Consider the following 24862-nt stretch of genomic DNA (forward strand, 5'->3'; position numbering starts at 1 on the left):
GCTGGTTGCCTCGTGAGAAGTCTTGGAAATCAAGTTCGCAAAGCCTGGTCCCTTATAGCTTCTGGCCCACCATGTACCACTAAAGTGATAATGGTAAACTGGTTTGACTGACATGATTGAGATCTGTGTGAAACTGCTGGATTTTCAGGAGATGCCCAGTAACTGGCATCGCAGTATTGCTTCAAAAAAGGAATCGAGTTATGGTCTTTCGAATTCAAGCGGAGGTTGCTGTTTCCTTACATCGTGCAGTTGCCTTTAACTATGCGGTTAAACATCTTCAATATAGAGTGCCAACCTGTGCTGGCTGCGTTAGACTTTTATCAAACACTGCACTCCCTCTGGGGTGTTTGTGCAATGCTCAATGCAAAAAATGTCAAATTCTTATCACACTTCAAACTCAAGCCAGAAATAGCCTGTATCAGGGCACTGGCGACAATATGGGGAAGTTCTCAAAGGGTTCCAGCAAACACTGCGGTGTACTCGGCACTGATAGCGTGACAAGAGGAGCGGCCCCAAAAAAGGAAGGTGGTGTGAGGAGAGGCCGATGCTGTTTCTGGGGGCGTTTCTGCAGAGCATTTCTTTGCGCGCAAGCTTGAATTCCTAGCAAAGGCTGCCTTGCGGGGCCGAAAGCCACGGCAGGCTTTCCTGGAAGGCTGTGGTGTTGCAGCTTTACTGCCTTTAGCAAGCGCTCTCGTTTCTCAGCTTCCTCTGCACAGTCTTCCCCGACTCTCAAAAAGAGGCGATGCTGGGGTACACAACTGGAGCTGTTGCTGAAAGCGGAGCTTTTTGGGGGGACAAGGAAGGGGTGAACATGGGGGGGAGTTGGTTGCTACGTGTGAACCCGAGCTGGGTTCTCCACCTGAACTAAAGAAAAATTGAAGGGTTTTAAATGCGAATGCATTTCTTAGTTGGGGGGTTGTCGTGCTCCGTCGGCGTGCGCCTGCATTCCTCCAGCGCGAGCGCACGTGAGCGCGCGCCTCGTAGTTCTGCCTTCGTCGTCGTCGTCTCGGCGCGGCCGACCCGCGCCGCTACAGTCTTTTTAAATGCGAATGCATTTCTTAGCGGGTGGTAGCTCGGACGGGAGTAGCGGAGGGCAAGGGGAGAGGAGGAGCGCGCTCGGGCGTGTGAGGGCGCTCGCATCGCGGAGCTCGGCGGGAGAGAGAGCTCGCGCGCTGGGCGGGCGTGTTTCGCGGGTCTCTCTCTCCTCTCCGCGTACCCTCTCTCCGCTCGCTGCGCTCGGAAAATGTATATAAATGCAGTGGAGCACACGCCCCTCTCCATTACTGCTTGCCGCAGCGCACTCATCGGTGCACCCAATGCATTCGCATTTCCGCACGATCCCCTTCGGGGAGGTGGGGGGAGTTTTTTTGTTTTGAAGGACATCGGCATGGACATACATGCACCCTGTATGTATGATACTTAAACGAAGGCAGGCACAAATCGTTTGAGGCCGCAAAATCGAGATACAGTGAGACCCTGCTTATACGACCTTCTCTGGAGTGCCAGAAAGCGTCGCGTAATCAGGGTGTCGTATCATCCGAACAGGATAAACCCTGCCATCGAACATGGACCCGCACAGCGGGTTAGCTATCAACTTCTTTAAACTACCATGCCTACTTGACTCCCATATTTTGGAATCACCGGTTAAAGCCCGAAATTTCTTTAAAAAGACAAAATGTCCGCACATTTTGCGTCCCATGCCGTTCTCTGTAGCAGACTGCCACCTGGGAGCCACGCACGTACAAGATAAGTTACTGTAGATGCGGCGGAGCAAGATGAAAGGCGGATGTAACCGCTGACAGCTGCAGGACCTTATCACCGAGTGTCAGTTGTTGCGGTCTCGACGTCTCGCAGTGTAGTTCCTGGAAACTCCCTGATAACGGCTGCGAAGTCTGCATGTGCTGGAAGAAAAGTCTACGAAAGAAGCTGGAGAGACAACGAAGGAGATGCAAACTGGTTGAAGCGAAACAAATGGCCGAGAGTAGTGGCGAAGGGGGGACAGAAATAAATGCAGTGTTGGTGGTGGGGAAAGAAGGTTGCAAGAGAGGTTGAAGGGACCAGCTGGAAGGAAATAAACGGCAGAAAGACGGAGCGTCAAAGTCCGGAAAGGAAGCATCGCCGGTTTTCGTGACAGCCGTCATGTGAAGTGGACGGCATTGAACTCTTGCGTTCAATTCAATTCTTTATTTTCCTTTGGGAGAAAGGGGCTTTAGCTAAAATCTGTGGATCCAGCTTGAGAGAGGTATTAGGTGTAGTATTAGGGTTGGAAGTTCGTTGGGACCACGGCGATTTCAGCGGGTTGTCTCACTACTGTGGTTCCACTGTGCAAAGGTCAGTTTTGGCATGAGTGCCATATTAGCCACGAGAAAATTTTGCAGGTTTGTTCGTTGGCGGACTACATACATTTTATTCGCTAATTATCTTTTTTTAGTTCTTGCAGTTTGTTGTAAACAGTCGTTCTCGAGTTTGTACCCGCAGATAGATGGGCCAGTGCTATCAGAGAGCTTGACTGGGAATATTTCCAGCTTTCTGCCTTAGCAGACAAAATGAAATGCGCCCTTTTCAGAGGGAATGCCAGCTTCTGGCTTGTTGTGATGCCAGTTGATATTTCCAGCTTTCTGCCACAGCAGACAAAATGAAATGAGCCCTTTTCAGAGGGAATGCCAGCTTCTGGCTTGTTGTGATGCCAGTTGGTCTACAATGATTGGCTTAATTATTTCTGCCATTCAACCTTCCAGCAACAGAGATCATTGCTGGAACTTCTTAATGAGAGCTATAAGTCAAGGACACCACTGATGGCATAGGGTTGGTGCACCTTGTTGAACGTATGTGTGAAAATGAAATTGGAAATTTTAGGGAAGAGAGAAAAATACAGGAAAAGGACAGAGTGAGTCGCAGCTGAGATGTAAAACCACAGCTTTTTCAAAAACCACACCCACGATGCTCTACCATTGGGCTACTGGGCGGGTCTACTCCCCTCCATTTTATGGGGACATTATCGTTATTTTTATTTGAGCAAAAGAAAAGACTGCAAGTTATTGTGCAAATTCTATCACAATTAGTTTTTGATGGCCTGGTGATTGGTCTTCCTCTGTGAGAGAGAGTAATGCTTCCACTATTGCACAGCTGTATGGGTGGGTGAAGGCAAGGCCTGTTTATCGTTTATCATGTTTCTGCACGAGGCTGTTTTATTGGCGTGGTATCTCAAACAGGACACTGAGTGGTGTGTTGACTTCCCTTAAGGCGTTTGCGTTTGCGCATGGCTTGGTATCAGGGGTATCTAGAGCAGACTGATTGCGAGAACAGGATCCGGCGCCGCGTCTGGCTGCGAGCGATAGAACAGCGGTTGGCGGGAAGCTGCTGTTGCCTCGTCTGCAGTTCCTGCTTCAAAATGAGGCAGCTTGCGTGTATTTTCAGAGATTTACGCAGCATCGACCACCAGCAGGGCGTCCGGTGAGTCGCGGCTGAGGCTGTGTCCTTGGACAGCCCAGCTCAAGGACACTGGTTAAATCCTGTTTGTGGCACCCAGGTGAAAAATATCCACGTGTTAAGATTTCGGCATGCATGAAAAAAAAACTCCCCAGGTTGTTCTAATAAACCCATAGCCATTCTTGGAACTAATTGAAGCCCATCTTCAGAACCAACTACGATGCCTACAGCTCACCCCCACGGGTCGTCGTCTGCTCAGAACACTTGGCCAGCAGGTAGTACAAACTCTGGACTCTCAACAACGCATATGCCCACTAATGCAGCTCAACATCCACGTCCTCCAGATCCTGCATCATGTGCGCCCTGCTTACGTCGGCCGTCGCCAGCACCATACACACCTTCTCCTCAGAAAATATGGCACCAACCGGACCACCTTGTGTACGGAGACACGTCAGCCTACCCTCAACAACCCGCTCAAGTCACCACCATTGCGCACTTTGAGAGTACCTCCCCATGTCGATGACACCCTCTATGACCTCTAGCAGCCATTGCCTTCGCCATGACCCAAGCCACAAGTCTCAGCATAACGATTCTGACTCCCAAGTTTCCTGTTCCCGTTTTGCGCTCGGACACGGAGGAAAAATAACATATGGGAATTGAAACAACCCATTGCATTGGGGTCGGGCGAGTGACTAGATGTCACAATGAAAACCAGTGCTGATGACCATACCTCGGCAAAGTTGGCGCGGCTCACTCAAACTCGCTCACAAATTTATTTTCGAATCGCCACTCGCTCAAACTCGGACTCATCGCTGAGCAGCACATCTGCGCTCAAACGCAGTGAGCACGAAAATCGGAACTCACTGGGACTCAAAACTCAAAATTCACTCAAAACTCAAAATGTACTCTGAACTCAGAATAGACTCAGAACTCAAAATGTACTGAAAACTCAAATGTACTCACTCAAAATGCACTCAGAACTCAAAATGCACTTAAACTCAAAATGTACTCAAAACACAAAATGTACTCAATTACTCAAACTCATAATGTACTTAATTCCACATGTACTTAAAACTCAAAATGTACTGTTTTGGCATTGTTCGGCAATGCTTGTCATGCCAGGTGAAGGTGTTGCCCGTCACCAGGCAAAGGTACATTGCTGGGCCAACAGATGACGCTGTCTCAACGGCCGTCCATTGTGCACAGAGAGTATACTCTGCTGGGCTGACAGATGGCGCCACCGCCTCAACGGCCATCCGGTACATGATCTCTGCTCGTGCACCTGGGGGTGAAGAAGGGAGAACGTAAGAGAGAGCGCGGCCATCAGACTGGCTTTCCCGCCATGGACGTAGAATAGGTCCCAGTGCGCTCGCTGGTGAACACTCGCTCGTACAGCTCGTACGCACCATGGAAACAGTGGTCATGGAAGGGCTAAACATGAGCGCTCGCCAGCAGCAGCTCCACTGTTTCATGAGATTTCACAAGTGTGGAACTGGCTTTAATTTTTCTCACCGGGAACACAAAGTTGTTCTCTCACTCTCTCTCCCCTGCCTTTTCCCGTTTCAATAAATGCCTCTCTCTCCTCCCCCATCCCCACTGTGGCATGCCTCATATTCCAAGTTGTTTGGCAGGTACAGGCCCATAATTAAAAAATAATAATAATAAAGCCCTTTCACTAGCAAAGCTGTAGCTAGAGTGGATTTTGCTATGGTATGGTTTTGCTATAGTGAACTCGTGTGATATGTTATTGGCTCACGTCAACATTCCAAGCGAGCAAGTTGATCTTCATATGGGAGTGATTCACAGCTACTTGACAAGGTGGCACTTGAGGCAGCGGCAGCTGCGCGTTCGCAATTCTGTGCGTGCTTATGCTCCTTCAGTTCCCACGACACACGTCCGTCCCGTAGAGAACCAAAAGTGCGACTGCTGATAATGGCGCTGGTGCCATTATCAGCTGATTGTGCAACTTGCGAAAGAGGCATCGGTGGTTGCGAGGGGTATAAACCTTCCGAAAGAGGTGTTGGTGGTGGCGAGGAGCAGTGGAGAAACGGTACCGAGCAAATCGTCGCCTCCAGAAGAGAAACCCAGAATCCTAGCCGTACACAGCTTCGCTGTCAAAATCTTCCCTTGTTTTGAAGTATAGTGCAGCCATCTGGTGGATTTGTCTTACTGCTGTAGACACTATTAAACTGCTGCAGATTGCCTGCCTAGAAATCGTGCCAAAACATTTTGAGGTAGATGATATTGGGGGCGGATCCGGTTTTTTCTTTTTCTTGGGGTGTGTCGTAAAGCCACCGCGACCCTCGAGCATATCGTCTGGGACTGTCTCAACTTCCCGGAAGAATCCATGACAGGAAGATTGCCACCCGCCTTTGAGGAGGCGAAGCGATCTGAAGACCAAGACCTCCAAATCCAGGCTTTCCAGCGGGTCCTCGTAGCGCTGACCAGGCAAGAGCCCCAGCGACCCGATGACGGGAAGCAAGGCTCGGGCCTGGCGGCGAGGGCGACTCCGGCCAAGTCTGAAGTCTTAGTGTAAGGCTTTAACCGCCGACCCAATAAAAGTTTTTTCCAATCCAATGGATGGGGGGGTCAGCTTCTACCCGGGATGATGAGGAGGGAAGATAGTAGCCTTTTTATTCATGGAAATTTTGGAGGACGTATATGAACTGAGGGGTCATCTTCTTGGGGGTATGCATTAAAAAAAATTGAGGGGGGTCAGGACATTGAGACCCCCCTCTTGATCCGCCAATGGATGATATTAGAAACATGCTGGCATCGCCAAAAACATTCACGGTATTCTGCAGTTTTCTCCAATGTCATGTGTAGGGTAGAACCTGCACAAAAGCTTAACACGCTGCTGTATGCAAAAAGCGAGACATCTTGCAAATTTGAAACACGTGTGGCAGTTGTGTGCTCCTCTATAATGAAGCGCGCTAAGCATTTCTGTGGGTGAGCCTGGAACGTGCAGCAGAGCACGTGGCGGAATGAGCCTAGTGAACTTATCTGTATGCCTTGCGCTCGTGAGGGCAACAATTGGAGAGGAGTGCTTGCCTGAGCAGGGCAAAGACCCTATATCCTGTGGACTTGCATGTGCTGTAGCTGCTGCTGCTTATCCCATGCTATCTTCCTCAGCTAAAAAGAGGGCTACGCTGGCAGCCTTTGCACGCTGCAAGTTAATGGATATGGACTGAGCTGTCTCTTAACTCCTGACAAGATAACCAAACTTCACCATTGCTTTTTGCTAAGCGATACAAGGCAGTTGTCATGCGTACCAGACTCGTAGGTAGGAAAACAAGTTTCACCTGACTTGGCTCTAATACCCCTGCCACACGGGCACTTTCAATCGCGATTGAGTCAATCCAGATAAAGCTCAATCTGGATCGGGCGCTGCTACACGGCAGTTTCAATCGTGATCGAGCTTGATCCCGCTCGAACTCAATCTTGGTTTCTCAAGCGCGATTGAACGAAAGCGGCGATACTCTTGTCCCCGCTCAGTAATGGCACAGAAGGTGACAACTTCAACTAATGCCACAAATAGTGTCAAATAACTTGACTCAAATAAGCGTGCGGTAACATTTACATACTTGCGTATACCTACGACCGCACGAAGTTACCAGACGCCGGCCGCAAGTACATTGTTAGCACCATCTGGCGTACACGAGTGCAACCGGTGCAACTTCTCAATCGCGATTGAAACAGGCCGTGTAGCAGCGGCAGTGCATCGAGCGCGCTCGAAAACTCGATCGCGATTCACTTCAATTGCGATTGAAAGTGCCCGTGTGACAGGGGTATAAGCTATTGTAATTTCTACTTGTATACATTGGGGTAGCTTATGCAGAGTTCACCGTTTATGGGGAAAAGTTACTTTTGGATACTCATCATAGAAACAGCTGAGTAGTTTTGACCCTACGATACCGCATGTAAGTAGTATTTGGCTACTGAAAGTGAAAAAGTCCTTATATTGCGAGAGTGCACTTTTGCGTTGTGGTCATAGCCCTTTGTATTGAAGTCGATTTGGCCCAGAACATCGCGCACGTGAAAACATGGCATCTCTCTCTGTAGAAGGGATGGCCAGTTGAGATAGTTCAAAAGTAACCTGGTCAGGAACCATATTTTGCAAAACTACAGCTGCCGTGTCTCCCAACCCGTCCTAGGGTCGCCTGGTCAAGTTACTCGCACTCTTGCTTCAGTTGTCAGTGTGCCAGATCAAACAAGCTCGCGAGTGCTCTCAAGATAACCGATCGTGCGATCATAAACAGGGCTGCCTTATTTATGTATGTCAGCTATCACGTGGAGCACCTCGTGTTTACCTCAACCGACTGCTTACGGCATGCCATTTCATTTCCTTTGTTGCCACATGGGGACTTTCCCACACCAGCTGCGGAAAATGGAACGGGGTACGTCGCATGTACGAAGGTCGGGACTTTATCTACCAGTGTTTTCATGCTGGCAGGTGCTTAGGGAGGTATCACATCTCTAACCTCAACTTATTTCAGCCACGTCTGCGTGTCTGGGATACTCCCTGCATTGCTTTGCATTTTTAGCCAGGTAAAAGCCGCGTCAAATTTTTCCTGCGAAGTACTTAAGTGCGGGTAGGCAGCTCGGTACGATCGCAAACTGAAAAAATAGTAAGCTGACGCGAAATCCTGTATGACTACAAAGCCACATGTACTCCAAACTTCTTGGTCAAAAAAAAAAAAAAAAACAGCTGCAATATTGGCACACAGTTGTCTTTTTCGTCAGCGCCTTTCCTCAAGCAGCAAGGTATTAACTTTTTTTTTTTCTTGTAAGGGTATTAAAAACAGCTTTTTATTTTCTCATTCTGTCTATGCACTGCTTTTCAAGTTGGCTTTACGTTGCACATAGTGTATTTTCCCTGCATTGCTTAAGGGTGACTATAGCCGCGACGAAAGATTGCACGTTGTAGAGGCAAGCCTGCGCTCCAAGGCATCTGTCTAGCTCTAGCCAGACTTTGTTTGCCTTGTTTAAAAGCATGAGTCAGCTCTGCCTTAAAGGCAAAAGCATGACTCAGCTCTGCCTCAAAGGCGTTCAGGATGTTGCCACCACATTCTTCAAGCGATATATTCCTTAACAGAACCGTTGTCACGTTTCAAGGGAACTGCGCTGACACTGGCAGCTTGATAAGACGCGATACTGTGCTCGGCTAATCTGTTGCGAATTCCTCCAGGCTAAAGATCAGCAGTTTGGATGTCGGTACTCCAGTGTGACAAAGTTTCTGATTGCATTTGTGATTTCAGCTGCCATTTTCATTTGTAAGCAGAAAACAAATGGTGCAACACTTTTGCGCATATTTAAGCACCCTGACTTGTTCACATTAAGCTGTGGCCCTCGGTTGTTCAACCCATGGAAACCTCATATTTGATATTTATTGAATATCTGCTGCTTTACTTTGAAATCATGATAGCTTACTGTTTCTGTCGAAACATATAAAAGTCTGGAAACATAAAAACTCACACAGAGCACGACAAAATAAGGTAAGTAGAGACAGAGACACACGAGAAAAACTTACAAAAAATTAAAAGGACGTCCTCTTGTTGAAACGTCAGTAAACTTTTATTTTTGAATGCTTTTATACATACATACATACGGGCTGTTTCATTTGACCTGGGTCAAGAATTAATCTAACTTTGGTTATGAAATAATTGATATTTAATGACCTATTGAATAAGTGCTGCGAAAAAAGTTTAGTTCCAAAGCTCCAGGGCGCACAAAAATATGCCGCACTGAATTTTCTGCGAAAATTGCCATTGTCGGTGGGAGGTAAATGATAGCAGTTCAATTAAACGTCTGATAACGGATAGGGCTACAGGTGGCTGATACAGCAGGGCAATGGGCAGTGCATGCTGTGCTGGGCGGTGCTTGAAAGGTGCATTTCAGGTCATTTCAGGTTCATTTCAGCTGGTCATTTCAGGTTCGAAAATATGATTCAGCAATGTATCGGCAAAAACTGTTGCAATCACCGTTTTTTAACAGCGGAGCTGTTGTAGGTCGAGCCTTTTCGTCCGTCTGCTGTAAGTCGTGCGTCACGCAGGGCTATGTAGGAGCAGGTTCCCAGACCGCTGGCAGCCTCGCAGAAACCGGTTCCCAGATCCACTGATAGAGGGCGGAAGGTCTCGCAGGGGCAGATTCCTCTCCCTCCCGCTTCCTGCCGCTCTCGTGTAGCTGCCGATTCCTTTGTGTGCACTGTAGAATTTGCGCAGCGACTGTTCTGCCGTTCTTGGGTGAGCGCCCCTTGACGTCTGAGCCGACACTGCGGAACCTCAGCTTCGCTATTTCAGCAGATTTCACACTGGGTGGAATTGGGCTTAATTCTTTCTTCTTTTATTACCCCCTCCTCCCCACCTCCACAGCTTTACAACAAAAATTTTGGCCTGAGCCACCTGCGAAAAGGTTTTATCAGTGCCAATTTTTAAACGAAAATCTAAAAGCAAGACTATGTGTCTTAGACCACCCTGATTGATTATTATTTAGTGCCTGGCTAGAAAATTAATTCTGGTTTAATCGAGTTACACAGCACTCTGTATAAGTGAACTCTAGGCGAGATTTGAAGTGTACTTTCCGGCGATGGAAGAGGCAGCTTTTTACTGTACTGATGCTGATGTGTAATTTTATTAGACGTCCTCTACTTACAGGAAACTTAACTTTTTATGTTAAAATTGCATGCTCATTTCTCTTGTGATATTAATTAGTATCATGTGCAACGTCAGTGACGAAAATGGCAGGCCACAAATATAAAAAATGTTTACGAGGCAGGAAAAGGTGCAGCCAAGCTGGAGTGCTTGCTTTTGCCCAAGTGCGGTCTTTTAGGTCTTGATGTCTTGTTGCCTGGAAGACAGCTTGCAGCTCTAGCACTCCAGATTATCAGCCATCAGATAAGGAGGGGTCCGTAAAACATTTCCGCAGAGAAGTTCTTGGCAGGCTACCTGGCGGCTGGCTTCTTTTGGACGCTGCCAACTCGTACCAAAGTAAGCTGCTGCGTACTTCACGATTCGCTGCCTTTGCTCGGGATTAACAATAAAACGTCAACCCTGTGTGCTGGTGTGAAATTTAATTTACCAACGGCGACGGAACGGCAAAATGGGATTATACATGGAGCATCTTTCTTTTCGTCACGTCAGAGTTTCAAAAATAAAAAGGAGCAGCTGGGTGCATTGTTTTTGTGTGTTTGCACGTCGCATTGAACAGTGACCGGTAGTGTAATGGAGGATAGAGGCTGCGAGCAGGGCTGCGGCTTAGTGATGATGGGACCATGTTATTGCCAATGTAGGTAGTTCAACATCTACCAGGGCGCAAATTCGGTATATCGTGCCTTGAAGGTTGAAAATTTTGGGTTTTGAACACTGAAAGCAGAATCTTGCATCCTGCAGGATCTAGCAGAATCGAGGCATTTTCAAACTAGGTGTCCCTTTTGCGTCCCTTTCAAAAGTGTCTCTTTTGGCGAGCCCTGATAGGCTAAAAGCAAACAACCGGAAGTGATGTAACGCAAGCGCGGCAAACTTATTGCCAACGCCCACTGCTTAACCGGAAGTACGTCACGATGAAAGGGACTCAAAAGGGACAGTTATGAGAATACCACCCCCAGGATATTCTTTATATGCACTGATTTGAAATATTTGAGTTGGGTATGAACCGTTTTCAGGAAACTATACGCTGTCTTTAGAAGGTGTACCATTGGGCTCTTTCATGGGTTGTCTCCCACCCCACTGCACTTTTTTTTTAACCGTGGAGTTCAATTCACGGGACTGTTGCTGACTGCACGACTTTGAAAAAGGCTCAGTTTTACTTTATGGTGTAAAGTGATAAAGTGGGGCTTGTAGGCGGAGTGTTTTCCAGGTGATTTAGCTGCACTCTTAGATTTTAAGGAGGTGTGGATTCGTTTAGTGTTCTACAGTACTGTGTGATTAGGTGTAATCGGACGGAAATTTCACATTCGTCATATCCTGTCGGAAACCTTTGATAGAAGTGCCCTTCGTCATTATCAGCAGATAGCTGCTCGCTGGGGGTTGCCGTGGCACTCGCAATTCAGGGGGAAGTATGCTTACTGACTGGCCGATGACTGTCACAAGCTGCATGCAACGTGGTGGATGCTACGCGGTTCTCAAGGAAGCCCCCCAACGAGCACGTCTTAGCCACTGTGGCATTCTGCGGAGCCTGGCTGAAGATAAGCGGCAATAGGCGTTGGGTCGTCAAGTGGAAATAACTGCCTCCGTACACCGCATAGCCTCTACCCTGCTGCATGCAATTTGTATGAAGTGGACTACAACTGTTCCGTGCATAGTGAAAAAAGGAAAGTTTGTGCCTCGTTCTTAATCAGCGCTGAAAGCAACTGAAAACAAATGGTGAGCTTTGTTACTTTTGGTTACTTTTTTTAGTAATGTCTTTTTTCTGACATTACTGTCAGACAGAAAGGCATTACTCGCAGCAAGCCACCAGGCTTGCTGCGAGATAAAAATGGAAGAAATGTGGTGGGCTTTGCAGTTACGCTGTTACGGCGTACTTGTAGCTGTCCAGATACTGAGAATCGAGATTTTGAAGTGTATGTCTTTGTTTACAAAGCTGCTAGCCCAGGGTGGGGGTTGTTAGAGGATGGGTAAAAGGGGGACTCAAGTAAATGCGTCGCATAGGGGGTGGGTGTATTGTGTTAACGTTTAGTGCTTGGGGAGTTGGTGGTAGTGAATGCATTGTATCAGCAGCTTCTTGACGTAGTTTGAATGAGTCGAGGATATAAGGCGCGTTCGTAGCCTCCCATTCTGTGTCGGCTTTGTGGCGCAGTGGGTAGAGCACCATGTATATTGCGTTCCGCCCGCAGGGTCGAGGGATCAAAACCAGGCGCCGGATAGTTTTTTTTTTATATATATATATATAGTGTAGGGGGAGGGGTGCGGACTACGGACGTCAATGCGGGTGACATCGCGAGTTACTGAAATGCTCTGCATTTAAAACAAGCTCAATAGAATTGAAGTACACACACACGAGTCATCAGAAGGCACAGTTCAATTCTACTTTAGCCAGGTTGGTTCTTAGTACATGTCAGGAGATTGTCACTTGAATGGCAGTGCCAGTTTCTGTTCAGACAGGTGAACAGTGTTAGTGTTTTCTTCATTTAAACTTGTCAGTAACAGCAGTGGAAAGGATGTCTTGGATTTTTCATAGATAAGAAAGCTTTCCTATCTTGGCAGAGGTTCTCCGAAGAGGCAGGCTGCCGATAATGGCGATATACTAGTTTCTCTTTTCACACTTGGTAGAGCTTGGCCTATAAGGTTTTTGGACTAAGACAGTGAAAAAAGGACTGGAAGGATTTTTTTCAAATTACATCCTATTGGACTGAAGTGGCCTTACATCAGTGCCAAGCCGAACCGCTTGTCCTAAACTGTCCTACTAAACGGTTGAAATTTGAGGAGTGCATTCCTGTCATGGTGTAAATGCACATTATGGCTGAGTTTAAAATTACAAACGACTGAGAGAGTACAGGATACATGAATCTAGAAGCCGAGGCCAATCCTTAGTTCAAACAGTAGTGCGTGTATGATATACCAAATGGGGCCTGGGAACCGTTACTGTCAGGTGTTGGCATTGTTGGTGGCTGTGTTATTGCCATTTCCGGGCCAACGCCTGTGTTTTATTTGCGGCAGCACGTGGATGAGTGTACGAAAACATGGCCGGAAGTGACAGAATCAATAAGGTGCTCGTTTAGGTAATTCGTATTTTGGGGCCGGTATGGAGCAAAATGTTGGAGATAAGGAGGCGGTTTTTAGGGTGTGACCCGGGCAACACGTCAGTGTGGCGTGCAAGGCGGGATTACCCAGGATGTAGCCGGACCTCATTGCAAGAGGAAGTTTCCCACGGCTCGTTTCCTCATTTCCTTCTCGCAACGAAACCTGGGCTGTCGCTTGACGTCATGACGGGAAGTCCCGTGACATGGCCAGCTATCTTTCTCAGTGTGTGAGGCAAGATTTCAACACAGTAAGCACAGCTGTCCCGAAACTGCTGTGCAGGGTAAAAAAAAAGTGTGCGTCTTCAAAAATAGTTTTGTTCTGGCCCTCGTGGATGGACTGCACTATTTGAACAGCACAACCAATTGCAACGTGTAAGTTTCTGCTACGCTGCAGTGGTTTTGTCGTCATCTCTCACACTATTAGATTGGGTGCTTTGTATGTTATCTCTCTGCGCAGCTTGCGGATGCCATCCTTTGTTGTCGAGTATCAGAAATAACTAAGGGGGTGTCACTAGCCTAGAAAAGTGGAATTTTCAGGGAATTTTACAAATCTAGAAAAAATTTGCCATGCAGGCTTCTATCGTGGTTTCATTCAAAGAGGACAAAACTGCCTCTTAATAGTTTTGGTACCATTCAAGCCGCATGAAGAACGACGTACGGATTGTCCAGAAGTCTTCACAGTGACTGCCAGCCTTGCCTTGTTTCCCGGAAGACGGCTCCAGCAGGGTGGCACAAAATGATGCGACGCTTTCGATTTCTGCGAATCAACACTGCGCAATCAATGCCCACGGTAGAAGCGTCCACCTCCACTGCCTGCTCTGCTAGCAAGTTGCAGTGCAACCTAGTGACGATCTGCATAGAGATAGTGCTAGTGACTGCAGTGGTGCCCCTGTCAGGGGGGGGGGGGGGGGTCTGTCCAACGTGACAAGCATGACGACCTTCAAGTGCACTTTCAGGACTGGACAAATCAGAAACCGTGTGGGTTTGTAGCCTGGACTAGGCTCGTTATAAGAAGCACAGATGAGGCGTACTGTGCGCTGCGTAGAAAGCGGTTTTCACTGTGCATAATGGATGGAGTGCGGTGGCAAGTTGTGCCGACTGTACAAAGCACTTACCAGCAGGCGACACAACTTTGTGATCAATGCATCGTGGAGAAGAATTTTAACGGCATGAAGCCTGCGACGGCTACTTGTTGGAAAACAATGAGAGAGAGAGAGAGAGCAGGCACCATTCGTAACCTTTTGTGGCATAGTAACTGTGGGCGTGCTCGCAATTTCATTCATCAATCTGCACGTGTTCTCCACCATTTCAATTAAAGCAGTTCCACTGACGCATATGGTGCGATAACATGATAACATCTGGCCAGAAGAGCTTCCAGAAGATTAGATAACAGCTGAACCTGCGCATGCGAAGGGGGGGAGTGAATGAATCGGGTCAGATAATGGGGAGCATAGCAAGTCTGTCACTAATCACTGCTGATAATCCTATCTGATTACATTGAACCAATGCTGAGATTTCAGCTTCCTTTCTTTGTTCATTGTTAGTGACTGCAACAAAAGGTAAAAGTCCTCCACATTGTTTGTTCGAAACAGATTGTACATCCACGTGTGTTGAGAGAATCGAGCTAATGACAAAAAATCTCATGCCAGTGTTTTGGTATCAGGACATGAAGATATCTTGCTTTTGAAGTTACATAGTTTTTCTTGCAGCTCCCTCTTATAACAGACACTATCCTATGGGATTAGGGATTAGAGTTTTTTTTTGTTTTTTTTCTCCATAAATTGCCTATTCACTTCGCTGTTGGTTTTATCCGCCCCCTTGTGTTTTATTATTGAATGAGTTAAACTCTCCAGCTTACTGTTTGAATTATATTTGCAACAAATATATTTTTTCACCTCAACTGTCAAGGCTTTTTTATTTTTAACATACTGGAGAGTGACCTAGGCAGCATTGCGGGATTCTGTTGCGACATAAAACGAAACTTCTGGCCTTCAGGAACCTTCCAAAACGCCCACGAAAAACCTGATAAGGGAAAACTCTGGAGATTTGGATCATTAACACCTAGTTTTTTTTAACACTCGTTTTTATATAATTGCCAACTGGTGAGTTCCACTAAAATTTTGTACTTAGCTCAGAAAAAAAAAAAAACGTGATGTTGTGCAACTGTGTTGATGGGTTTTTTTCCACTGTTTGTTGTCAGGGCATGTGACGCCAAGAAGAGCTGCTGACGTGTTGTGGATAAGCTGATTGATGACGGGCTGTTTTCAGAACACATGTCCGGGTGTTAGCCCAAAGAGACAAAAGACTTGAGATATGCCAGACAAGCGAGGTGTTTGCCTCGCCTGTCTTTGTTAGTGCCTTGGCACTCCGTCAATTACTTCCTGCTGGCTTGCCCTCACTAGACTCTCGCTTGTGCAACATGGAAGCCTGAATAGAGCTGGCACCTTCCGCTTGTGACTTGAAAGGACAGTAAAGACCAAACTGCGGCTTTTTTGTTATTTCGAGATGACGTACGCTGCTGTCATGCGAATGCCCGTTTCAGGTGGCTGTTAATGGGAATGTGACGCGAATTCGTAGAAGTCTTATCTGGGGCTCCTAAAACAGCTTCGTTTAATTTTTAAGTAAGGTATGTGAAACTTGTCAGTCTCGGAGTCAGTTAGTTACCAAGATGGAGATAATTAGTCATTTTTGGCAAAACAATAGATAAAACAGTGTTAGTCATAAAACTGTAATCTTTACATGCCTGGGCATGTTTCAGCCGTGGTAGCAAGCAGTGGCCCCTATCTGGTTGCAGTCTCTTTCCACATCTTCTAGTTGTCCTAATCTTAGCTGATTAGGTACTGGTCTGTACCGGGAGCTGCCAGGTCATTCATTTTTATCTGGCGTGCGAGTGTGTGGGACACGTCCGTCTTTGACTGCCACCAAACTCCGGGAGGCTGCATTGAGACTGATCATTTTTCATGGAACGAGGTGAGAGGAGGTCTTAAAAGAAAGCAGGAGGAGGAGGTTATGAAGGCACGACTAGAAGGGCTTGCCCTGTAGCTTCCATGCATTCGAACCACACTACGTCAAAAGGGGTTGTATTTGCTGCATAGCCTTTGTTGATTGCTATACAGGCATTTATATACTGAGCTATGTAACGAGCGCTAACCTGTGTAAGGAATTTCCACTGGCTGTGCCCATCTGACCTCTCACTGGCATTTTTCATTTGCCACTGAAATCGCTCATACAACATAAATTTGAACTTCAGCAACGTTAACACATGTTAGATATTAGCTTGGTTTTACTCCCATCTATTTCATTTTCATATCTAACACCAATTAAAATAAAGCTTAACTATGTGTCATTATTACAAGCCAGGGTAACTGCTCTGATAGTCATTGATTGCTGGGTAACAGTCCATTTTCATCGTGTGCTTACCCTTGCTATGTTTGACGACTCTAGGGCAATGGTGACCACAAAGAACTTTCTTTCATTTGAAGGAAATAGCCTTGATAACTCGCTCTACGCCATTCTGGCTCTGAAAGATGCTTTTTAAACAAAAGAAATGTCGACAAACTTGGATTTTTTCATACACATTGTCTTTGGCCGCGTATTGAAAACTGGGTATGCCAGTCTTTGTGACATCATGGGCAGATATTTCGCTTTGGAGTCGTAACTCTGTCGTCTGTTTTTGTCATTATCTGGCTTGTTCCTTCGAAGCTATTTATTAAGGCGAAGCAGTATTTGGAGCTCCCTTCAATTAGTTGGGGCCGGGGCTAACAACTATCATGCATTTCAATCTGTAGCGTCAAGGTGACATCGCATGGCACCTTCTTTAATTTGGCACCGCATCTGCTTACACGGCGTCACTTTGTTTTATAGGTACTGTGACTAAATGAAGTTTGGTGTGTCCCTCTCGTTACATTGGTCCTGTTGTCCTCTCTACACTGGCTCCTACTTTACTCAAATTTATAGTGCTTCAGTCCTGGAACCAAGACAATTATGTTCTTAATGGTTTGAATTCGTTCAAGCACTTACATAAAAATAACGAATAAAAAACACAAAAGACGGTTTTTCAGTTATCATCAAACCCCCAAATACCAAAAGGCCACTGCAATGAGTAATGATAATGCAGTTCAATTTACGGATGTGCATTGGCAACGTCCACTGGACATTGTTTGGCTTTGAGTAGTTTAAGCATAGCAAAAAAAGTGGGGCGTTTGCTTATTATAATTTAGTAGTGCACGCATAGTACGCACATCGTACATGAAGAGTGCCTTGACGCAAAATGATCTCTAGAGGAGCGTGTTATTCAGTGCACTTGGCGACATACAAGACCATTCATATGATAAGATAAATGTCTCCGCTGAGTACGCTAAGCCAAGAGGGTTCCTGATGGTGCTTGAGTCTTCTTCCTTCTCGGAACTGCTATCTTTTAAGTGTCACTTGGATGCCGCGGTTTTTTGTCGGGAACTTTGAGCCAAGCAGCCACGATGCGGCAACCTCAGCATCTTTCTCCTTGGAAACCGCCATCAGATTCTTTTTAAGGCATCCCACCCTCTAGTTATGTATTTACCAAATTATGTAGCCCAATTAGGTGTTGTATGCCTTAAAATTGGCGTGTTTGCAATATTCTGCCGTTGCAGTCACTTGATTAAAGCAAAGTTGTGTGTGGTCGTCTTTTTCCCCATGACAATAATACATGTGGAATAGGGTTGCGACGCTCAGCACCCTATGTGAGAATGTCATGGGGTGGCTCAGTGTCAGGCCTAGTCCGGATGTGGCAAAACCGGAAAACTTAAGTCCACATTTCAGTTTTGCATTGGAGGGAAGAACTATGGAACGTTTCGGTCTGACTTGTATTTCCTTAAATTGATTTTTTTTTTTCGTCTTTAGTTCTCATTTGACTAACATTACAGCACACTGGTTGAACCTGCCTTCTTCGATTTCATTTAATACCAATTCAGGTTGGGGACATAGCTTTGAAGTTCCACTAAAACTTGACTAGTCATAACTGCCATGCTACATGGTAGTGCGCTCAATTGAAGCCCTGACCGTGACAATTTCATTCGATGCTTAATTTGAATTTTGTGTGTGTGTGTTTGTGTGAGTGAGTGAGTGATTTAGTGAGTGACCGGAATTCTCGTGCATTTATAGACGCTTGACTGACAGACTGAACCACAGTAAATTTTGTTTGCCTGGCACCCAGTTAAAACGTTAATGGGATGCTTCCATGGTAATTTGATGTCAGATATGTCGTTATTGCTATGGTTTTGTGAATATTTGAACTTTCGAATGTCAAAGTGAATAACAGCATTTGTTTCTGGTTTAAATCGAATAGCAGTGTTAGAAAATTTCAAGTGGTCTTGAAGTTTTAAGATGCAAATGGACAGTTAGTTCAAATAGCTGTCATGAAAGGGTGCCTCGTTGAAAACTTGGAATGTGCCAGAAAAACGCAAACCATATTCCTTGCAACTAGTTAGAACTAACTGGGCATAAGTTTGTATCGCACTTCGGCACTTGCGATCGACTGTGGCAAACACGCATCAGCGATGGGCTTTCCCGGATGCACCCTTGACGTGTGGCTTGAGGCGTGGAAGAGAAAGGGGATTTCCTCGGTGCCGCGCTTTTATCTCCTTGGCACTTAGCCAGTTTCCGCCCTCCCGCTTCCCTTGTGGCATCCTGGTAATAATAGAGCTGACATGGTGAGCATGCTAGATAAGAAAGCCCAGCTTCATGTTGACATCGCCCATAGTTTTCTAACCAGCTGATGCGCAAAGAGTATCCTTTTTCTTTTTTTTAGTTTCAATGTTCTTTTTTGTGAGATGGTAATCTTGCCTAGTGTGCTACATAAAGCTTTCTTAACAGAGAGGTGTTGGCAGTGTGCACTGACGAAGCTGATTTGCGGTTCCTGCAAGTTCCTACTTGTGCCAATTTTGGTCTCAGCTCTTTCTGTGGGTTCGTATTAGGCATGACATGCCTTTCGGAAAACCCACATTTAAGGTTCTAGCGCGTGTGGCACAAGTGTGTGTTTATGCGTTTGTTAGTTCAGGGAAAGAGATGCACGCATGGGGTTGACGCCATCACACCACGAGGTCTTTCCTGGGGTGTCTCTGTTTATGCACCCCTGGTGTAAATGGGACTGCGGTGTCCTGCGGCTGGACTAGGTTGCAGGTTTGGTGTGTGGCTATGGGAACTGTATTTTCACTGGGCGTGTAACCAGCACGAAAACACAGGTGGAAAATACAAGACAGTTGCTCGGTAATCATGATGGCAGATAGAGATAAAAGGGGGATACAACATTGATACAGCAACCTCATTTGCTGCTGACAGCGGCAGGTGAGGGGGTGGCAAGCAAGCGAAAGCCGCGATTGAGTCATGTTTCGGTCTATTGGAGAGGCAACGGCGTGGTGGGCTAACCTGGCACGCCGTAGCAGATGCGGGAACAGAATAGTGATAAAAAAAAAAACTAGAAACGCGTTGCGGATGGCACAACAACCCTTGCATGTGTAATCACACACATGCCGCATGGTCACTCATCCAGACAGTACAGCGCGCGGAGCGACCACACCCCCCAGCAACGAAGGGTGGGCGGGCGCGGCCACTCTGTACTCTTCAATATACCGTCGTAAGATAGCTTGCCAGCGAAAATAACATGGTGCGATAGCATGGTGTGAACAGTACTGGCATGCATGAATTTTTGAACACACAATGGAGAAAGTACCAGCACGCCGGTGACACTGTGTAGGGGAAATGCGAAAACGTACCGGTACGTCAGTGACAGCAAAAGGGTTAAAGGCCCAATTAAACGTCTCTCTCTCTCTCTCTCTCTCTCTCTCTCTCTCTCTCTCTCTCTCTCTCTCTCTCTCTCTCTCTCTCTCTCTCTCTCTCTCTCTCTCTCTCTCTCTCTCTCTCTCTCCCTCCCTCTCTCTCTCTCCCTCCCTCCCTCCCTCCCTCCCTCCTGCTGCCTCTGGTTTCGCATTGTACGGTCGTGCCAACTGCTAGAGCTGTACTGGTCTTTCTGGGAGAACACTGTAGATGGGTAGTTTGCAGTCCAGTGGAGCTCTGTTGCACTAAAATCTTTCCCTCTCCTTCCTTGCGCTCTGAGGGTATGAAGCAGTGACCTGGCCTGAACTAGTGCCTCCTGGACAATCCCTCCCATCTGCGTTGTGTGAACCCAACAACTGCAAGGTTCTTCACACTGCAGACTGTAGACGGCCTCGTGTGGCTGTCCCAGTCAGCTGCTTGGAAATGCCCACGGCTGACTGTGGCCTGTCCGTTGTTGCGCAGGCCCCTGCTACAGTCATGGTGCGGACAACACTGGGGCCCAGCGGAGGGGCCCCCTTTCAGGGGGCCCCTGACATGGTTGACGGGCTTTCCAGGGTCTCCAAGATGGCGGAAGAGGACCCAGTGCAGCAACGTCTTCGCACCTTCAACAACTGGCCCCCTAACGCCCCCGTACCCAAGGAGCGGCTTGCACTGGTGGGCACCGAGTGCCGTATTTGCACGCGTGTGCGATGCACTGTTCTTTATCCCTGAAATCGGCGTAAATTCAGGGACGTGTTCATTAAAGGGGCCATGGAGACGAAATACAATTTTGGCTGATTAATCCTTTCAGGCGCTATAAACACAACTGTGTACATTTCAGTCCTGCGGTTTTTTTTTTACAAAAAGAAATACCGAAACTGGCAGTTTTCGCTAGTTTAGCATACTTTTGTATCCTTCGTCTAGCAATGAAGATTTTAGGGCCATATGGTGACTAGTACAATTAATACAACTGTAAACAAACAAAATGGTGATGCATGCGACGGCTTCAGCGAATGACCTTTTTCAACTCCTTCTCCTCGTTTTCTCAAAAGACTTGTGGTCCTAAAAAATATAGGAGCAATGCATATCACACAAATATATACATACATGGACATATTCAGCGCTACTTGATGCTCCCGACCTCTAGGACGCTATGTGCGCAATTCTGTGTACAGCTAAAAAAAAAAACATTGTGTTGGGGTCAGTAAGCTGCCAATTCATCTTATTTGGCAAGATACAAAGCATAAAAATAACCATAAAATTTTTGTAGGGGGAAATAGCGAGCAGTGTCTGAAAGGGTTACAAAGATTGCTTTGTCCAAACGACGACGACGTACCACTCTTATTGCAAACTTCAGGCAGATAATCGAGACATTAGGGAAAACACGTAAAACGCAGTGGCAACTCTGCAGCTGCTCTTTGGCAGTTTTTTCACCACATAAGTCTTGTTTGTGCGATTGGTGGCTGCCAGCCCAAGGTGCTGCCAAGAAGCACGAAGTGGCATTTGTAGTGAGGCCGTTAGTTCAATTTCATAGCGCCACTTGACTGCAAATGTGTAGTTAACACACAACTGCGTTTTTAGGACAGGCCAATATTGCAGCACTATTGTGCAAAATTTGGAAGTTGTCCCATATTTCTTGCATTTCTTGGCTGAAAAAGCGTCTTTCGTAGCTGGATGGAGGTGAGTGAGTGACTGAAGCCAAGTTCTTTCAAACTAAGCAAGCTTGTATTTTATCTTCATGGCGCCCTTAGTTCTGTGCCAGTCACGAAAGCGGTGCTTAAGTGGTCCGTTTCATTCACCTGTCCAAAGCAGTTTTGTGCAGTTTTCTGGGAAGTCCAACGCTGCTCTTGCAATAGAAAGTCTACGGGCGAATAAATGGAGAGCTGCGCTGGAGCAGTTCTGAGCAGTCCAGACGGAGAAATAAGAGGCCTATAGTTTTTGCTAGAAATAATTTTATATAATCCAACAAAATACTTTTCAGGAAGAGTACTGAAGACGCGCAGTTCGGGGTCTGGGAATCTTAACTTGAGTAAGCTTCTTTTGGGCTACAGAAAAAAGAAATCGAAATCTTCTACCGACATTAGTGGTAAGTACAGTTAAACCTGGATATAACGAAGTTGACAAAAATTCGCTTTTTTTCGTTACATCCAGGTTTTCGTTACATGCAGGTTTCGAGCTAAAGCTCGCGGGAATGAAGCAGAAACAAAACCAATGTGCTAGGCATCAGTAGTGCTGAACTCAGCCTTGTTCAAGGATATTTCACACTGAAAAACTGCGTGATTTGCGCTTGCTGCTACTACACGGCCCCCGAATTCACAAAAAGTAACTAAGTATCACTTTTCCTTTTTGATACTTTTCGGTGCCTAACGAGTTTCAAGAAGCAGACTTGTGCTGAAAGGGCGCCTCTTCGCGAACTCCATGCTCTTTTCTGCAGTCAAAATTGTTGAAGGGATGCTAGCTGGGACACTGTACCGGGCGGTGACGTTTATCGCCGGCGGAGGCGCCATTTAAAATTGCGAGCTTGTCTTGAAAAGACAAATCTTTTCGTATTCAGGCAGCAAAAATCATCCGCGAACCCATACCACAGATATCAGGGGACACACGAGACTACACACCGACAGGCAGGCCTAGCACCTAACCGACACCGCACTCACGTTGAAACGCACCAGAGATAGCGGTGCGGGCGAAATTCGCTAAATTACTGCATTTCGCCAGCCGATTTTTCAGAAAAAGGGCAAGAAACTGACTCATCAGCGTAGCGAATTCGTTACATCCAGGTTAACCATCGCAACTCCTTCGTTACATAGAGGTCGCAAACACATGGGCCTCAATAAAGGGGGAAATGGGGAAGTGAAAAACTTCGTTAAATCCAGGAATTCGTTACATAGAGGTTCGTTACATCCAGGTTTAACTGTACTGCGTAACTATGTCTTCACTGCAGAACATCTGCGCAACACATTTGGCAACACATTTATGTGTTGCCAGCTGTTTTTCTGTCACGCATATGCATTCTGGCTCTTTGCCAAGGTTACCAGCAAAAATGCATCTTAGATGCCAACACCGTATCACCACATTTCATTTGCACAGGGCTGGGAAATGGACAGGAACGGGTTTCGGCACAACAGCAAAGTGAAGCTGTGCAGTCAGTTGCACAAACGAGCGTGTTCGGGCGAACCTTTGCAATGCTTGAACAAAAAGGTGCCAGGTCCGAATTGGCCGTGCCACCAGTGTGCGCAGTTAACTATTAGATAGTTAACTATACTAGCTGCCAGAGTGAGCGGCACTTAGTAGCGGGCAAGCATGTGTCGGCTGGTAGGTCCCGCTTCCTCACCCGCTTCCTCCTCTTTACAGGGTGGCTTCGTGCACGACAGTGGTTTACGCACAAAATGCCTCTCTTGTGGAGTGGTGATTTCGGACTGGCGGATTGCAGACGAGGTCATCCAGAGGCATCGGGAAGCTAGCCCCAACTGTGCATTTGTGCGAGATCTCCCAAGCCTGCCTCAGTCGACGCAAGGACCTCCCGTCGGAGGCGCCCGCTCGCCGACCGCTGGGGATGTTTCGAGGCCGATGCAGGTTGACTGTGCGCTGCCTCCACTGCCGGAGATGAATGAGTCGTTGTTCCTTCAGCGGCTGAAGGCTTCGGAGGAGGCACGCTTCGAGACTTTCTATGACTGGCCGTTGCTCTTTTTGCCTCCCCGGCGGATGGCTGAGGCTGGCTTCTACTACTTTCATGACAACGACCGGGTGAGCGGCAACTTCTTTTCAGCCCCTTCCCCCCCGAGTGGTTAATGTTTTCCCTCCTTCGCCGGCTTGGTGGTTGGAAGGCATTGACAGCGAACAACCTGCACACTGTGTGTACTGTACGAAAGCGGCATTTTAACTGCATTCTTCTGCGTTTGTTGTGCAGTGGCAAAGGAAAAGAGGAGGGGCAGTGTTAAAGGAAGACGCAGCAGGCCGGGAAGGCCTTGTTGGTTGAAATATGCGGGCACACTTCTTACAACTTGTGGACTGTGTGGGTGGGTGGTGGACCATGTGTATTTTAGCTGCATTTTTCTGGTCCCTAAGGGTTCCAACTTTATTCTGTGTGTGGAGAGGGCGGAAGGAGGGAAGAATATACATGCGGAATTTCGATGATCAATAAGAGGGGGGCATTTATTACCGTAACTCCGTGCATTCATGCGCACTCAATCCATTCGTGTGCAAAGAACTACCATGTAAGCCTACTTTTAAAAGGCGTAAAAAAGTTTGAGCTCATCGCGGAGGTGTGAGTGTCATAGTTTCGTCTTGTGTATGCAAGAATTGAAGATTTCTTTGTTTTTTCCTTCAACATTGACATGAGTCTGACGACAAAAATGAACTGGGCATTAGTGAGTTCATTTTTCAGTTCAGTTCAGTTCATGAACTGGCCGCTACTCGACGGTGCAGTGGGGCAAGCGACCGCTGCGGTGTCTGGAGACGTTACGCGACAAGACATCTGTGGGTGTGTGACGCGGTGTCGTCCTTTGGGTGCAGGTTCGGTGCGCCTTCTGCCGCGGTGTGGTGCACGGCTGGGAGCCGGGGGACGACCCCCTGCGGGAGCATGCCCGCCACTACCCGTGCTGCCCGTTCCTGCTGAACCCCGAGGTGGGAAGGGGACGCGACGAGTGCGGCCACGAGTCCTGGCAACGGGGCCGCTCCCGGCCCGAGGGGGAAAGGGCGGCCCTGCTGGCGTCCAACGGGTGAGGGAATGACCAACGGGTAGCAGGGACATTTGTGGCACTGAGCAGGGAGACCCACAAGTTGCGTGTACTAGATGTGGACTAGTATGATGTGTTCATGCTAGCTTTCTTAATTTTGGCTACCCATCCCTGTATTGTTACACAAAGCATGTGAAATTGCCCTTTTCAAACTTTTATTCCTTGTAAATGC

At 47.1% G+C, this 24862-nt stretch overlaps 2 protein-coding genes across 10 annotated transcripts in view; one reads left to right on the forward strand and one right to left on the reverse strand.

The window, feature by feature from the left end:
• The window catches only part of LOC144137593 (putative inhibitor of apoptosis), a 62189-nt gene that overhangs the window by 15576 nt on the left and 21751 nt on the right, over positions 1–24862 (forward strand). For 7 of the 9 annotated variants that reach the window (XM_077669521.1, XM_077669518.1, XM_077669519.1 and 4 more), the window contains exons 2-4: positions 20438–20629; positions 23306–23698; positions 24467–24672. In XM_077669521.1, coding sequence (XP_077525647.1) covers positions 20438–20629; positions 23306–23698; positions 24467–24672 — 791 coding nt within the window. Of the gene's footprint in view, positions 1–10316; positions 10416–11498; positions 11790–20437; positions 20630–23305; positions 23699–24466; positions 24673–24862 lie in introns of those variants that run through there. The other 2 variants (XM_077669523.1, XM_077669520.1) reach the window with 2 other exon arrangements.
• LOC144137594 (large ribosomal subunit protein mL55-like) overlaps positions 4137–24862 on the reverse strand; it is a 65522-nt gene continuing 44796 nt past the window's right edge. The window contains exon 3 of the mRNA XM_077669528.1: positions 4137–4711. Within this exon, the coding sequence (XP_077525654.1) occupies positions 4568–4711 (144 nt within the window). The 3' untranslated portion in view covers positions 4137–4567. The remainder of the gene's footprint in view (positions 4712–24862) is intronic.

This window comes from Haemaphysalis longicornis, unplaced genomic scaffold (genome assembly GCF_048455015.1).
Source record: "Haemaphysalis longicornis isolate Haplotype H1 unplaced genomic scaffold, Haemaphysalis longicornis Haplotype H1 scaffold_41, whole genome shotgun sequence".
Lineage (NCBI taxonomy): Eukaryota > Metazoa > Arthropoda > Arachnida > Ixodida > Ixodidae > Haemaphysalis > Haemaphysalis longicornis.